The sequence below is a fragment of the Numenius arquata genome, chromosome 8 (assembly GCF_964106895.1).
Source record: "Numenius arquata chromosome 8, bNumArq3.hap1.1, whole genome shotgun sequence".
In the NCBI taxonomy this organism is placed as follows: domain Eukaryota; kingdom Metazoa; phylum Chordata; class Aves; order Charadriiformes; family Scolopacidae; genus Numenius; species Numenius arquata.
In genome coordinates this window covers 18858226-18873236 of record NC_133583.1, presented here as the reverse complement: position 1 = coordinate 18873236, position 15011 = coordinate 18858226, and the positions used below count along the sequence as shown (strand labels likewise).

The 15011-nt window shown below is 37.4% G+C and overlaps 1 protein-coding gene across 1 annotated transcript in view; it reads right to left on the bottom strand.

Moving 5' to 3' along the window:
- Window positions 1-14799, bottom strand: part of DOCK3 (dedicator of cytokinesis 3) — a 195197-nt gene extending 180398 nt beyond the window's left edge. Inside the window, exons 1-4 of the mRNA XM_074151695.1 lie at window positions 14790-14799; window positions 14563-14646; window positions 4934-4974; window positions 2469-2524 (exon numbers count right to left, since the gene is read on the bottom strand). Coding sequence (XP_074007796.1) covers window positions 2469-2524; window positions 4934-4974; window positions 14563-14646; window positions 14790-14799 — 191 coding nt within the window. The remainder of the gene's footprint in view (window positions 1-2468; window positions 2525-4933; window positions 4975-14562; window positions 14647-14789) is intronic.
- Window positions 14800-15011: the final 212 nt, after the last annotated feature.

The following is a 15011-nucleotide window of genomic DNA, read 5'->3' as shown; positions in this document are numbered from 1 at the left end:
AATTTTTTTTAAAAGAGAGAGAATTAAAAAAAGAAAAACCCAACATCAAAATACCACATTTTTGAAACACACCCTGTTGGAACAATTTTCCATAGATCTAAAGTACTGGTACAGAAAAAAAATGGGTCAAGAGATGGTTTGGGACAAGCGGTGTCAAGTGAGATTCAGCCTCTGCAGCACATCCAACAGCCACAAAGGGCACTGATCCCTTCCTCTCCAGCAGTACAACTATGCATACAGCTATGTGGAAATTCCCCTGAAGAGAAGCTACAAGCTCCCCATTCCATAACGAGCTTAGGCTATCTCTTCTGCCCTTTCTGCAGAGTTACATGAGTGCTAACAAGTAAATACATGAACAATGGGATATAATTAATTCCAAAAATTTTTGGTTTGTGTTTAGAAGTTAATAATTTTTTAAAAAGCCACACACTGTCACGGCAGTATTTCCTGGCAGCATTTGAAAATTCTTCCTAGAAATAGTTGTGCCAAAATAGCTGAAGCCAAAAGTAACAAGCGATGGGGGAGAGGATGATGAAGTTACATCACTGTATGTCTCTATGTATTCATGGAGCAGAAAACTTATTAAACAAAAGCTTAAATTCCTCATTTCCAAGCTACCAAAAACTCATTTTCAATCAATGATGTAAGTAAATCTTATATTAAGATCCAAAATATACATATATTAGAAAAATCACTACCTTAAAAACCTGACATAGTCATATTAGGTATGTATTCAACCCGATAAAGCTGGGACCGGAAAGCAGCGATTCACATACATATTTACCACAAGGCTAAGGCAGATCACAATTTTTTTTTTCTATTATTATGGCGATGACCTTATCATTCCCACATTTTGTTGTGAGAAACAAACGCTGACAGACACTTGGCATCTCAGATTGCGCTCTGTTCTACTTCTGCAATGTTTTTGTTTGGTTTCAGTTTGGTTTGGTTGGGTTTTGGTGGCTTGTTTGGAGTTTTTGTCAAGTTTGGCCACAGTAAGACTGGGAAATCCCAATTCATGCTTTAACAAATCACCACAGAGCGTGCCTGTGATCTGAAGTCTGACACTGAGAATACGATGAAAATCCCAACACCTATTCTTCAGGTCATGTTCAAAGATCATTTCAATGGTTAAACAAAATAAAACATTTTGGAAGATCATCCTTCAACACTATGGCTGGATTTAAAGAGAATGCACATCAGGACTACATTTAACCACGTAAATATAAAGCTCTGCATTCCTATAATCCTGCACTTCCTCCATTATACCCACATACTAATGACATGACATTGGTTCTATAACTCAAATATAAGAACGGTATATACCATGCTTTATTATTTCACAAGCATTTACATTGGCACTTTGAATATATCCTAAAATACAGGGGCAGAATTTCTTTTGCCATAAAAATCAAATAACTGTGATCTCTGGTTCAGAAGCACCAAGTACTAATTAACTACAGACTACAGGACACTGGTCTCTCCCCTAAGGACAGTACACATCAGGAGTAGTCATTCTTTGCAATATGTATCATTTTATATACACCCAAAAGTTATGAAGCACCAGTGTTACAGTTACCCTTACAATCTTTATGCAGTCCCTTTGAGGATAAACATAAAATCCACTAACAGAAGTCACGTTTTTCTACAGGCCCTTCACTAAATGCCATTTTATTAAATGTTTTATCTTCCACACTGAATTTGCTGCCTTGGGTCACTGTCTGAAATGCTGCACTTATAAATCTCCCCACAGTGGCCTTAATCCAGAAAATGCAGGTAAGAGCAGCAGTGAAGACACAGGATATTGATTTCAGGAGTCTCAGTCAATCTCACAGGAAACTCTTCAAGTTATAGAGCCTCCACACAGTAAAATCTCTGACATTATGTTGCCATCAGTATTGCTATTCACATTAATACAAACTAAACGTACCTCTAGCAACATGAGCTACATATAAAGACAGTGAAGGTGAAATATTTTCATCAGAGTGTACTTCAGTCCTTCTTTGGCTTGAGGTGTGGAGGGTTGGATCTTTTTGAAAAGTTTCAAAGTAACATAACTACCTTGTCAGCTATGTCTCAGTGAAAATCTGCTGATAAACGAGATGCGCTGTCTACATACCGGTGCCCCCCATAACAAACAGGAACATATAGAATTTTTCCAGTGAGGAACAAGCAGAAATGAAAAATATAAATAGAGTTCTTTAAAATGTGTGTGTTTCAGATGATACGTCTGAATTTAAAATTTTATAAGCAAAAGCAAACATGAGTAACCAACAGAATTGATTCTTGCTATATTAAAAAAAAAAAAAACAAAAAAAAATTCCAGAGGTCTGCAGAATTCATTTCTAAACCCCAATACACACCAAAAGATACAATGAACTAAAACCACTGTATAAATTTTAATTTCTTAAGATTCCCTTCTAAATAAGAAACACTGCAGCTTCTTAAACAGAAGGACAAATACTCACCCTCTGTTACTGACGATTGCCTTTTTCAAGTGAATGTAATTTGCAGGAAAAATCCCCTGCAAGAGAAAAAAGTCTGTAAGTTAGAAAAATACATTTGCAGTTTTTACCGTTTATATTCTAAGCCACAACAAATAGCTGCCAATATACCTATTCAAAAAAAACCCAACCCTAACACTGTCTCAAAGAAGCTACCACAGTCAAAAGTCAACATTCAAATTAGTCAAAATTGATCATTTTAATCCTCCTTAGAACAGGACAGCACACTGAATCAAACCTCCATCTTGAAAGATTAATTTCTTACTAAGGAAGTTTTGCAAGTCTATTCAATAAAAATATCATACAAAGATTCAAGCTGAGCACCCTTCAATCCCAAAAACTCCTGAAGTGTTCAGAAACACTGCTGTATGGGAAATATGCTCTGGTATAGAAATCGGAAGTCAACTAGGACCAAATGAAAAGATGTCACTCTAATTCTACACAGCTGTCTTGGATGGGACAAGGCTGATTTAAAAGAAAACATTTAAATTCAGCCAATTGTCTTCCTACTGCAAAGACTGTGAGAGCCCGATGGTCCACTAACAGGTGATGAGCAAGCAGGAAAAAGGTGTGACAAGCAGGAAGAGTTCAGAGATCAGTTTGCAGTCAGCAGAAAGGAATGAGTAACAGAAGTAACTACCAGCAACGTTTACTGGAGAGATGTAAACTAGCCGGGAGAGCCAGGGAAGTGGCTATTGCGCAGTTCGCAGCACAGCACCAGTACACTTCCAGAGCAGGCCTATCAGTATGCTACATTACACTACATTAGATGACAAGGACATAGGTTTAAAAACCACCAAAACAAAAAGCCCACCATCAAATTTGTGTCTAGCCCCCCCTACCAGTCTTTCACTAGGGAAAGTATACTATTACTTCCATACCCTGGAGCTATCTTTTTCCTCTTTCTTTCCAACAAAAAGCTGTTTAAACCCGCCTGGCATAGCTAGTTATTTGCCTTTTGCTGTTCCCATGACAGTTGGATTCTAACTTTGCCTGTGCCACTGTGCTCTCATGTGACGAGACATGGGGAAAAGAGGTAATTTAAACCAAACTTTTCATAGCATTCTATTATCTCTTTAAAACACCTGGCCCTGAATCCTCAGAGCAAAGGCAGTCAGTCAATAGGAACAGTAACCTGGCGCTTCAGTGGGGACTACAGGACTGTATTACAGATTGGTAATCTTCAGGTTAAAAACCAGCTGACAACCTCTCACAAAAGTGTCAGTTATCAAGTGTGCCCTTTACCTTTTTAGACCTTTAAAACAGTACCATTTAGGAAGAAAAATTTTCATGGGGGGAGGCTGAAAGGAATCCTAAGTAAAGGTGATTCAAAATGCTAAGAAAAAATCCTTCTTTTTCATAGGCAAGACTGAAGTTGCAGAAGGAAAAAAGATAAATCTAACAGGTATGGCTTAATCGCGAAAAAAATAAAATAGATGTGTATGCTTTCAGCCACACAAAAATTTGGAAAAGGAAGAAATGGTACTTCAGTTTCTTGTTTGGTTCACTTCCAATTAATGCTGTTTATTTCTGTTTTGGTTACCTAAGAAACCAAGAAAGGCTTGAAGGGCTCTCCAATCAAAAGTGAACATATACACAAGGAGAAGATGTACCAACACGCACACAATGAATGTAGGCTTTTCCATTTAAAGAGTATTATAGTCACGAAAACATAGTGCAGGTAATATATGACCTGTATTATATTCCATATATAGATGGAATACAGAAATAATACATATAATACAATACAGGAATACCTGTATTATATTCCATTATACAGGTAAAGATGAAGAATCTGGTACTCTTATTTTTAAATCAAGCTATATTTAAACCAAGGGACAATGAAGTGATGCTTTCATAGCAGCAACTATTTATGTGTTTCAACACATACATTTACAAAAATATACACGCACTCACATAACTTTTGTATCTGAACAGCCAAAAAAGTTCTCTGAGAGCGAAACAGGGATATGACTAGAAAATAACCAACCGCAGTGGTTAAACTGTAAAAATCTGAAAAAAGAACAAACTTACAATATCCTTTTTCATCAGACTTTTTTCAAAGTTGTCTTAGATTAATAACACAAATTGTTAAATATGTTCATTAAAAATCCTGAATTCAGTGGTATAAGATCACCCATCTCTGCTTTTCTTAGGGGAATAGCGTGAAGGGGATCAAACTGGATGAGATTTATAAATGTTGGAAAGATTCCATTAGATATCAGGAAGGCTTCTGATCCTTTGGGTGACTAATGAGTATTGTTCTCTCAATTTAGAAAATAAATCTAGTCCTCCCACAGGAAAAAAGTTAGAGAAGTAAAATCATAAGGGTAAGGAAAAGAAACGTTTACAGAGTTGCAACAGCAAAATAGATACAATCTCCCACTAGATTTAAAAAAAAAAAAAAAAAAAAAAGTGTTCACACTTACCTTTACATTGGGCTTCTTAATGGAAACACCTCTGTACCAGCCTAAAAACAGACAAAACACACTATATTAATTTGTGCCACTGTTTACTTTACACAGAGGCAAACTGACTGAAAAATATGCAGTTAGTGAGATCATCTCAATATCCAGCTGTGCCTCCCAAGGGCTTGGGTTTTGGGGTTTTCTTATTGTTTGTTGGGGTTTTGTTTTGGGTTTTTTTAATCATTCTTTGGCTCTGCAATGATGACAAGTGATTAAGAACCTGGAATACTCCTGTTTATTCCCACCAAGAATAAAAGCAGCCTAGTACGCTTAGCCACTGTGCTCACAATCATTAGCCTCTGTGGCAAAGCCACATTCAGCACTCAGGCAACAATCTCTACTGAACACTTTTCTTACATGCTGGTACGCGAGTCTCTTCATAGTGTTTACCTTAACAATATCTCCAGACTTCAAAAATCTGTCCTTTTAAAGACAGAAAAAGCTATTATCATACATTTCTAATATTGTTTAAACAAATATAAATCCTTCGCGTGTGTCTGGTCTTATGTATGTCTGTGAGACTACAGAACAGACTGTAGGATCTAATTTCACAAACCCAATTATTATTCTTGTATCCCCCATCAGATAACAGGTCTCGGACAGGACAATAAATCAGGAGTAAAAGCCAAAGCTGCAAAAGCTGGAAGTTAAGACAGAAGAAGCCAATTACTCCTATTCCTAAGACTTCATATTTGGCAGAATTATGACATGAGTATCATTTAGAGGCTCAGAAGTGAGGAAGAAGGCCTTGACTATGTTTTAAAGACAGCTTGCTAGTCTTGATTTTATTTTAAGGAAATGTGAGTCAATATAAAAGAAAAGAACTGATGAATTCAAGACATTTGCAAATCGTAGTATGGAAAAAATTAAAATCCATCTTCTTTATTACATAAATCTCTCATGAAGATATGACACAACACCAAAATTTATTTTCCCATGAAATTACTACTTATATTAAAATAAAATTTTGTTTTCAATTTACTTAGTTGATCAAACTTCATGGCAAACATATATGCGCAGACAACACATACAGATCTTTAAAATAAGCAATTTCTAAAGCACACAACCATGCCTACAACACCTGCTTTTAAGTAACAGAGGCTATATATTTTGAAGGTCACAGAAAAAAATAAATTTATTTATCCTGTGATTCACTGTTACCAATATTAAATAAAGCATGCTGCTAACTTTTATATTCATTGACTCTGTATCTTAAAGCATAAAATGTATGTTTATTTCTAAGACAACAGAATGGCAAACTTCTTGGTAAATATGGAAAAAAGTGGTTTTATCTAAGTTTGTGAACAGAACTGTAAAATTTAGAACACAAGCTGATAAAGCAGGCATCTATTAATGATTTAGACGTGCAGGATAGGGAATGAAACCCATTTTCAAAAAACTACCTTATTTCTGAGTTTCCAGTTCTTAATCCCAAAACAAATCTTCAAAGCTTAAAAGGTATATGTTTACAGAGTTGTGGAAAAAAACCTAAACAACCAGGAATGGAAGGACCCTTGAGAAATCATCCAGCTCATCCAAGCGATGTCTCTAAACCTCTCCTCGCAGATGTTTACCCTGTTTTTAACAGTGTCCAATAATTTATCATCAGGACTGAATAACACAGCCCTCTTTGCCTGTGGAAAATGATCCATACAACTTGTGCAAAACCAGAACTCCAAGGTATTTCTGCACAGTATTCCAAAGAAACAGAGTATATTTCTCTTACTCCACACAGACCAGTGTCAAAGTCCTGGTGTTACATAGGCATATCTTTAGAAGAAATTTCTTCCACTGATCAACATTGGCCAAGAAAACTGCACTTAACAGTAACATTTTGGTATAGTACTTGAAAACCTAGAATATTTATGTCAAATAGAGATGGCAAATCCTCACTGGACAACCTATTTCAGCAGCTCAGACAACATACATGCACTTCAAAACCTGAATTTACGTTGCCGCTATTTGAATCCAGATAGTTTTCTTTTGGAGAATATGGGAAATATTTTGTGGACTTCCCTTTTGTAAATACTTTTATACATTTGAAAAGTGGTATATTTCCCTTTCATCTTGTACATCTTCTCCAGATCTTAGTTTTCCCTTTTCTTGTTCAGCTTGGTATGATATTTTTAGAATCACATTTCTCTGTTTTAAGTTTCCTCCAACTCCATGTAAGCAAGATACAGGAGAAAGGAGAGCTCACCAGAACGTGAAAGCACTAAATTGAAAAATGTAGTTCCATATTTGCTTACAGTGAACACCACCAAAAATTCATTCTGTATCTCGAATTAAAAGCTACGAGAAAAGGCACAATGCCTTTTTTTTTTTTTTTTAATAAAAAACACATTTAGAAAATTGCATCTGCATTATGTTATTCACTAAAATGAACTAAACCTTTATTCTGGAATTAGTCTTAAATAGATTAATATTGATCTAATAATCTATTTTAAAGAACATTTATTTTGGAGGATTTAATCACAGTACTCATGAAATCTGGGCAGATGCTTCAGCTAATTGTGATCACAATATGCACTACACTGTTAGACCTCAATATTGACCAATGTTTTTAGATGTTACTGTACACAAATAATTTTTAATACTTTAGAATTATGGCATTCATTTTCTAGTGATATATGGCCTTTAAAGGGTACTGCCTGCAAGGAAATGGTGAAAAAGATGGGATTTCATATTAAGAAGCAGAAAAACATGGATATGAAGTGATAACAATTTTGTGAATAAGTCGATGTGAAACAACAATCGTGAGCATCCACAATTTGAACAGATTAACTATCTAGTAATTATCGGTAGCTAATAAGAATTTGAGGACAGATGAAGTTAAAGTGTAAGATCAGAGCTAGAACACCTACAAATCTCTACAGAGAAACACTGTGCTTCATGCATATGATGTCTCACCTCATTTCTTTTTCTGACAGCTAAGAATATTCTCAAACTGCTTGACCTAGTGGATGACTTAGGGAAAGGAAAACAGATAATTCTAACTAATTTTTTCAAGAAATGAATCACCATACTGGGTCTGGCTGGGATGGAGTTAAGTTTCTCCACAGCAGCCTGTCTGGAGCTGTGTTTTGGATTTGTGGCTGATAAGACACCAACATTTTGGCTATTGCTGACCAGTGCTTATACAACATGAAGATCAAAGCCTTCTCTTCTTCCCAATGTGCCACCCCCAGCAAGTAGGCAAGAAGTTGGGAGGGGACACAGCGAGGACAGCTGACTTGAATCAAAGAGATATTACGTATCATATAACATCATTTGCTATTAAGAAAACCAAAAATTAGTCTCTTAGAAGCACCATTCTAAGCAACGTCCTATTCAGGATAGAAAGAACGCTAAATATATCCCAAATAAGTCTGATGAATTTCAAATATTATATCATAGTCAAAATGAAGTAGATAAAACAACAAAGACAACCTAGAAGGGGCAAAAATACCTTCAATGATACAGAAGACGCTGCAAGCAACCTTTTTTTTTTTTTCCTTCTCTTCTTTGATCACACAGGAAGACAAGCACAGGATCAGCCCACTCCTTACACCACAGCACAACAACTGAAGAAAGCACTGTTACGTTTGAACATTTGTGAGAAGCTGAGGATGAATGCAGCCGTTTGGATTGCATCTTAATGTTGCATGTATTTCTGGGTAAGTGTCATGACAAAGCCACGTACACGTTAAATTTTGATGACTGGAAGTGCAAAGATTATGTTTGTTTGCTTTAAAGAAACTGATAGTATTCACAGACATAATGCCTCAGTAAAACATAAACAGTGCAGGAATTACATATGTTTTTTCAATCTAACTGATAAAGGACCTCATGCTTTACATTCTCAGTATGCACAAGATAAAGGTTTAATCCAAGTACCATAGAAGAAAAGGGGAGGAGAGGTTTAGATTAGATATCAGGAAGAATTACTTCACTGAGAGAGTGGTCAGGCACTGGAACAGCCTGCCCAGGGAGGTGGTGGAGTCACCATCCCTAGAGGTATTTAAGAAACGTGTAGACATGGCACTTCAGGGCATGCTCTAGTGCCCGAGATTGTTGGGTTTTGGGGGGTTTTTTGTGTTTGTGTATGGTTGGACTTGATGATCTCAAAGATCCCTTCCAACCATGAAGATTTTGTGATTCTGTGAAAACCGAATGAATCACATCCATTCCAGTGTGATCTGGACAAGTGACTGTATCTTTAAGGCCTATTCCAACTTTGCTTTTACATGGACTCTGCTGCCCAGTGCAGTAGATAAACCAGGCAGACCACCTGAAGCAACACTGCACAGCGATCCATGCCAGCCAGGCCTACCACAGAGTCTAAACATTACTTTTCTAAGGTGAAACATAAAACCCAGGAAAAAACACAACCCTTTAAGGCTGCTTTTTTTCAATACCATCTAACTGTACTTGATACAAGCCAAGAAAAGTTAAGAGCAGGCTGAGCTACAGCTCTCCCCTCTGCATTGACTATACATATATTCACACATGCAAGAATGTGTCCCTGTCCCTTTTTCAACTATAAGAAGTATTAGTCTTCCTACTTAGCTCCTCTGAACATTGAATTCAAGAAGGCCTCTGAAGAGGCAGGACGGAAAAATGGATTGTGAATGTATATACCAATATCACATATCAAAAAATACTTATGTAAATAACATATAATTCACCTACAACTACCCATACATATGGAAATTCACCGTGTGGGAAACTTGAAGCCATATTGCAGAAACCTGCATACTCTTAGATAAAGACTGAAGTACAGTCTTTCCAAAGATGTATCACACTCGGAAGTCTCAGCCATAGTGCAATCCCAGTTAAATTGCAGAAGGAGCCCTGTGGCAGGCCTGCACATCTCAACCTCTTCATCTGAGTGATTAGAAGAGTTACCAGTCTCTTTTGATCATTACTTGAAAGTGCCTTGAACAAAACAGGTTATTCTTTCTAAAAGCCACTTCGTAACCCTTTTCAGATTTCCAATGCATCAACAAGGTCTGTCACATGGAAAAAGCTCCTCCCTTTTGAGTACTCATTAGCAGAAAAACAAATGGTTCCTAATTGAAAGGTATCGATCTATTTTTCAGAAAAATAAAGCTCAAAAACCCAAATTCCACATATAATTTCTTGACAAACAGAATTCTGAAAATAAATTACAAAAGTATTTATGGTAATTCCTAAAGCTAAACTTGGTTCTTAAAGAAAGCACTGTAAGTAGAATCTGCTACAAGAACTCAAACCTTCTTTATCCTACAAAAATCAGTACAGTTTGCAGTACTGTAACTCTCAAACCTGAAGGAAAGTTATCTTTTCCACATACTAGGCAATAAACAATTGCTTTTACCTTTTAATCTGCTTACAGGCTGCTGTGCGGAGCTAAAGGTATTCAAAGTGACCCAGAAGAGGGATGGTAACAGTGCTTAGCAAAAGCTTCCTGATGCCGAAACCACTCAACGCCAAGACCACTCTGTTCTGAGCTTGATGCTCTGAGCAGTGCCAGGAGAGGACAAGCAGCAGATGAATACCCAGCTCAGCCTGCCAACACCATGGGAGGGAGCAGCCTTGCGCCAGCAGAACCACAGGTATATGCTAATAACGCAGTCAGAAATGCCACAACAAAAGCAGAAGAGAGAGAATGTGCTTTATCTTGGTGTTAGCCAAGCAGAGGGCCATCAAGAAGCCACTCCTGCGCTCCAAAAGACTAGTTGGAATAGCCAGGCAAGATCTTCCACAGCAGCTACGTGGGTCCAAGAGACTTCAGTTCCACTGGCACGCTCCACAAAAGGCAAAGAGGAAAAGGGATGAAAAGGGGAAAAACGGCAAAGAGGGGAAGTGATATCTCACTGAACACATGTTTCTCAGGGGAAACGCAAATTACTGGGAGTGAGTCAGTTTGGCCTGGGAGTGAGTCAGTTTGGCCCAGCCAGCCCCAGGCCAGCTCCCCACTCCCGGTGGAAGGAAATCTGCACTGCTCCCCCAGCAATGGCAGTCTGAAGCGCGATTCCTCACTCATCTGCATGGTACAACTTGGGAGGAGGGCAAAGAATGCACTTCTCAAGCACACTGAATTCTTCAAGAATTTAAGAAAAACGCCTAATTGCTGCTTAAGCATCCCAAATACTGGAAAGCCTCTGTTTGACCATGCTGTCACAGCTGGAATAACAGAGGGAAACTTTAAATATATTACACACATGGCTTAAGAACACTTATTAACATACAGACAAATTAAAACCATATAAATACTTGTGTGGATACCAGAATTTGCATGGGTAAGGTAACATACTATTAACTGGTGCTTCAGGCATCAGCTAGTGTTTCTTTTCTTCAGTGAATATGTAAGAGTCTCAAGGTAATACTTAAAGTCACTGAAGCTGTAGCATTTTTAATTTAGAGAAAACTGCTCCCTAGCAATAAAAACACATGGATGAAACAGACATTTTAAATTTACTCTGAATGCCAGTGGCAGGGAGCTGAAAGACTTGAAAAACACAGTCCATATGTATTTCAAACAACGTGTGCACTCATGCTTCGTCACTTGACAAAAGAAAACTGTGTCTTTCAGAAATTATAGGTGGCAGGCTATCGCCATACCCTTTCACCTCCTCAATGCATGGCACGTAAAGCAGAGAACATCACTCACTGTTTCAGTTCTCTCCCAGTGGCAAGATCATAAGTGGAAGGAATCGTAGAGAACAGCAACTCTAAAACCACCGTAGTAATGTCACATGCTTCAGAAATAGCATAATGTCTGGTGAAAACATGGATGGAGCTTTAGGTAGCTCCAGAGGAAAGGCAGACACCAAGCCCATGGGTTTGAACCCCGTTATATTGAATTAATGGGGGGTGATGGGGGCAGGGAAGCAGTGGGAGGCATTTGTCAGATTTAGACAGGGTTAGAAAACAGCGATTTAGATGTCTGTGGTCTGGTATGAAAGCACACGGAGTCATAGGCACACAAATTGATTGCAATTCAAAAATTCCAATTTCAAGCACATGAACAAGATCCATAGTAACAATCACAACTGTATTTCATTGCTTTTTATTTAAAATATGCATAGACAACCACAATAAAAAAGATTTTTTTAAAATATGTGTTATCAATTGGTATTCATATTTATTAGTCTTAAAGAGACAAATACGTGTACATGCGTGTGGATGCATACGTCCCTTTACTCTGCAAGTACATCTGAAACTTAGCTGCAGAGGTACCAGGGAACTTGATTAGAGAAGATTCCCTACTCTTTCACTCAATTGCTCTAAACGCAGCAACTGCTTTTTACACCAGTCACTACAAAAGAGCGAGTGCTCTTTTGTGATAATAACAGTTATTCAATAAGTCATTATGATTAAAAATAAGTACACTCAAATGTATATCTAGTATTTGAATCTTTGTCAGCCTTGAATTCTTCAGTGATCCTCCAAAATCATTCTTCACGTCACTAGAAGGTATGTGTGTGTGTGAATCCTTTTAACCCAGTAGCAAAGTCCGCACTGTAGAGAATTATGCACAAACTATTCTAAGAAGTGAATCTGAAACAGCAATGAATTTTCTGCTGACTCCCACAGCCCCTTATTTGCATGGGTTAACAGTACTTTATCCCATTTGTCTGGACAAAAGAACCCCCAGCAAATAATGCAGAAGTAGAAGATGAGATATGTTTCATTCTAAATTTGCAAGGCAAACCAAGGACCGTGTTAAACAACCACTTAGGCAAGAATGCTTAAACTACTACTACTTTATTTTTTTTTTCCCTTTTAAGAAGCTACTCTGCATGTTTAGTGTGCTTCTTTTCATAATTCACACATGCAAGAGCTGCAGCACAGCCCATCTGAATATTTAGACAAATTTCATATTGTGGAGTTCCAGACGTTATTATCAAAATTAATATATCTTTCTAAAGTCCATGGTAAAGGCACTTAAACCAAAATGACAGGACAAAGGGCGTAAGAAACAAAACCAAAAAAACTGTGTACAAACTCCTCCTTCCACCCAGGAAAACACTCTGTCTGAGAGCTTCCTTTCTCAGCAATTTGAAGACTGGCATGAACTGCCTTTGAGGAATCATCCTCAAAACTACAGGCAAAGGAAATATATAGAGCCTAATTACTGTAACACTGTAAAGAGGCATTGGATTATCCTTTTGCTTTTCTGTAAGCAATCTGCTCCTTTGTGTATTTCCCACAGTTTTGAAAGTTTCCTCGATTATCAGAAACGGTCTGAAAATATCATGACTGCTTTCAGCAATATACACTGTTTCCCCTTAGAGTTATACTATCTCACGCAAAGCAATAAATTTTTCCTGAGCTTGCACCATGCCCTAATTCACAAGACCTGGTAGAATGACTCCAATTAACAATCAGTGCTTGAGTAAAGCTTAGCCCATTAAATCACATGTGATTTTCTTTAAAAAACATTATAATTTGCAGGTGTAATACTACACGTATTGTTTACAGCATGCTGCTTCATGGATTAAACATCACCACTGCACTACAAAACTCATTCAACAGAAATTTTTTTTTACAGGTGTTGATGAAGAAGCTACTGCTTTCCTAGGAAAAAAAATGCATGTATGAGGTCACTTTTTCATAAAGCATTCAGTCAGCAGGTAAACAAACAAAACACCTGAGTACAAGAAAAAGCTTCAAGAGCAAAAGACAGTTCTAGGCACGAGAGAAGAAAAGCAGTCTTCTGACCAGCATGCAGAAGGTTTGGGTAGCAACATTAACACTGGAGATGAAAAATGACTGCAAGCTGAACAAACACAAAACTAAACCTACAGATTTGTGGATCTGGGTTTCGAATTTGTTTTAACATTTCGGGATTAAGGTTACATTATTCCACCTCAGACTATATTGAAACACGTTCTCATACTGTATCTTGTCAACCTGCTTCTCAATAGACGTGTTTTACACCACTTGCTTACTCTGAACATTAGGATAAAAATCATTCTCCTTTTAAACACAACAACTTCAATCATACTATTCATGTGACTAAAGCAGAGAATTAGGACATTCAATTTATTCACACACAGACATCTCCAGCCACATAAGACAGACCTATAGTTATAACACTTACAATGGCATTTTCCTCTAGGTAAAAAAAAAACCACCACATGAAGATAAATGCAAAGCAATTCCCCCTAAACCCATATTCTTCACTTTTTTCCAGTATTGCTCCCAAATGATTTGCTAATCTATTTCATAACTAATACTTTTCTTGTGGTCTGATGTTTCTTACATTCTTAATTGAAATGCATAACAGTAAAACTGAGAAAATACATTAAAAAAAGATACTGATTATATACTTCACATGATGAAAATTCACTGTAAGATACAATTACAATACAGCAATCAGGTCAGGGTTCAAGATTTTCTGGACAGATGGTTAACTTAAAACACACTGACCCCCTATCAGACTGGATTAGTGCCAACAGCACTCAGCCTTTCCTACAGAAAGTGGGTCAGAATAGGTTTTATTCAAGTGCTTTGCTTTGATGCAACACGATTTCCAAACAACTTACTAAAATCTGCTAGAAATAAGATATTACTATATTCATGTATAGAAAATGGGATTCCCTCTTGGATATCACACTTACCTTCACATTTCTCTAGGATCTGGACAGTTTCACCTAGTTCCAGGACCAAGCCTTGTGGTACAGCTCCTCGGAAGCTGCATATCACTAGAGGGTGGGGAAAAAGAGAGAGAGAGACACATATGAGGGTTGAATCTTTGTGCGAATTTTCCTTCTACGCATAGCACTTTAGCTCACTCCTTACATAAAAATAGCTATTGCACAGCTGCCCAGAAAACCTGTCAGCCAACTTTTCCTCATCGGATATCTTTATTTTGGCCCTTATCAGAAATTAAGCTCAGCAGCAACATAAAAGCTGTGCTTTTTAAAAGATTTTTTAATAAAGCAAGGCTTGTAATCACTTAAATCACCAAGCCCTGATTCATATTGCATACAAAGATTTCCTTGCCTCACAATTTGTACTCTACTACACAATTCATCAATGGAACAGTCAGTCCTAACTGCAAAGACTA